A 1,727-nucleotide genomic window follows, 5' to 3' on the forward strand; every position below is an offset into this window, starting at 1 on the left:
TCTAAAATAAAAATTTAACTACATAAATTTTGCCTCCAAGTGTCTTCACTCTTCGATCCTTTTATCATTTGGAGGTGGAGGGAATATATGTGGTGAGAGCAGCAGGAAGACTGACAAAACATTGTAGCTCATCTCATCTCTTTTGTCAAAGTGGAAAGTTCTATCCAGCTGTAATCAAGTCTACCTTGCAGTTCTAGTTGCAGGCAGGAAAATGCATCATCAAAAATGCAAGCAGTTAGTTCCATGATAGCTTTCAAGGGAGTGTGTGTCGTTCAAGCGTTCTGTGTCTGCTGGGGGAGAGCCTGCCTCTTGCATTCATTCACTTAAGGTATTAATTTGTTTAAATGCAGGTCAGGTGATCACTGCCAGTATTGCAGATATCATTGCAAATTACTCGTTCAAGGATATTCTAAGGAAACTGGCTGGTGAAAAACAGACCGACGTGGCACCAGCTTCCTATGATGATACTTACCTTGGTAAGATCCATTGCTCAAAATGTTTGTGGTTTCTCAGAAGACAAGCATATTAAATGTAGGTGCAAATTTTATTCCTGACTTATCTGATGTTATTTGGCATCTTATGCAAATTTTCCTTTCCTTGTTAATTTAGAGTTGACTTTTTTTTCCTTTTTAAATATGCTATTATTTCAGCCATGATGTAAACCTACAGAATTTGAGCAGCTCTTTTGTAGGCTCTATAACAGTCTGTTGCACGTAAAATGTTTCACCAGTAGTAGACATTATATGTTAGTGGTGCTGCTACCAATGCTACAGGGACAACATCATAGCACCCCTCTCCAGTTCCAGAGCAGCACAAGAGGTTTTCCTGTTGCTAGAATATTCTCAAAATTCATTATGTGCAAACCACACAATGTTATTTCATCACTACTGTTCCCTATCTTTGGTATCCTAGTGGGATTTTGATTGCTTGATGAATTCAAAACAAAAAAAGCCATGTAGCTATGTTTGTTACTATAGCTGGCACCTCACTTTAGAACTGAGTGAAATTTGTGGAAACCATCATTAAAGGAATTAAGAAGTGAGCCTTATTGGTGATCAGAACTAGCAAACTGAAAGGGTATCTTTCTGAGTAGCTTGTCTGATCAGAATGAATCAGCAGCTCTTAAAATGCAATAGCTTCTATTTACACTTAAAGGTGGATTATTCAGTATTGATGCTTTTAAAATCAGCGCCACAATTTGATTTTTTTTTTTTTTGCCAAACTCCTATTTAAGATCAGTAGTAGCAGATTTATTTATGAAAGTGTTTATATTGGTGTGATTAATTTTTACCTTTATTACCTTTTATTTTATAATGTGTGTAGAGATTTCTAAATAAAGCAGTAGCACAGTAGTCCCTTTGTTTTTTCTAGATAAAACTTATTTATTAAGTTATCAAGCATGGTTAGCTTGTTTCTTTTGTTGAAAACAGGATACTCAGTTGCTGCTGGGGAATTTACTGGAGATTCTCAGCAAGGTGAGAGACACATTGAATTTAAGTCATTTATAAAGCATGGGGGGAAAGGTAAAATGACATAAAAAGTTCTTTTATCAATGTGATTTTCTTTGCAATACAAAATGTATATTCATGGAATCCCAAAATGTCTATAAAAATATTTCATGGGGAAAAAAATACACTTTGGCGTAGCATTTTATTTTTAAGCCCCAAAGAATTTTATAAGAATGAATATCTTTATGAAGTCTAGTTAAGCAAGAAAAATTATAACAG

General features: G+C 35.0%; 1 protein-coding gene across 1 annotated transcript in view; it reads left to right on the forward strand.

The window, feature by feature from the left end:
* The window catches only part of ITGA8 (integrin, alpha 8), a 235,400-nt gene that overhangs the window by 85,066 nt on the left and 148,607 nt on the right, over positions 1-1,727 (forward strand). The window contains exons 6-7 of the mRNA XM_012660904.1: positions 351-476; positions 1,431-1,475. Of these exons, the coding sequence (XP_012516358.1) occupies positions 351-476; positions 1,431-1,475 (171 nt within the window). The remainder of the gene's footprint in view (positions 1-350; positions 477-1,430; positions 1,476-1,727) is intronic.

The sequence above is a fragment of the Propithecus coquereli genome, unplaced genomic scaffold (assembly GCF_000956105.1).
Source record: "Propithecus coquereli isolate 6110/MARCELLA unplaced genomic scaffold, Pcoq_1.0 Scaffold69, whole genome shotgun sequence".
NCBI classification, from domain to species: Eukaryota; Metazoa; Chordata; class Mammalia; order Primates; family Indriidae; genus Propithecus; species Propithecus coquereli.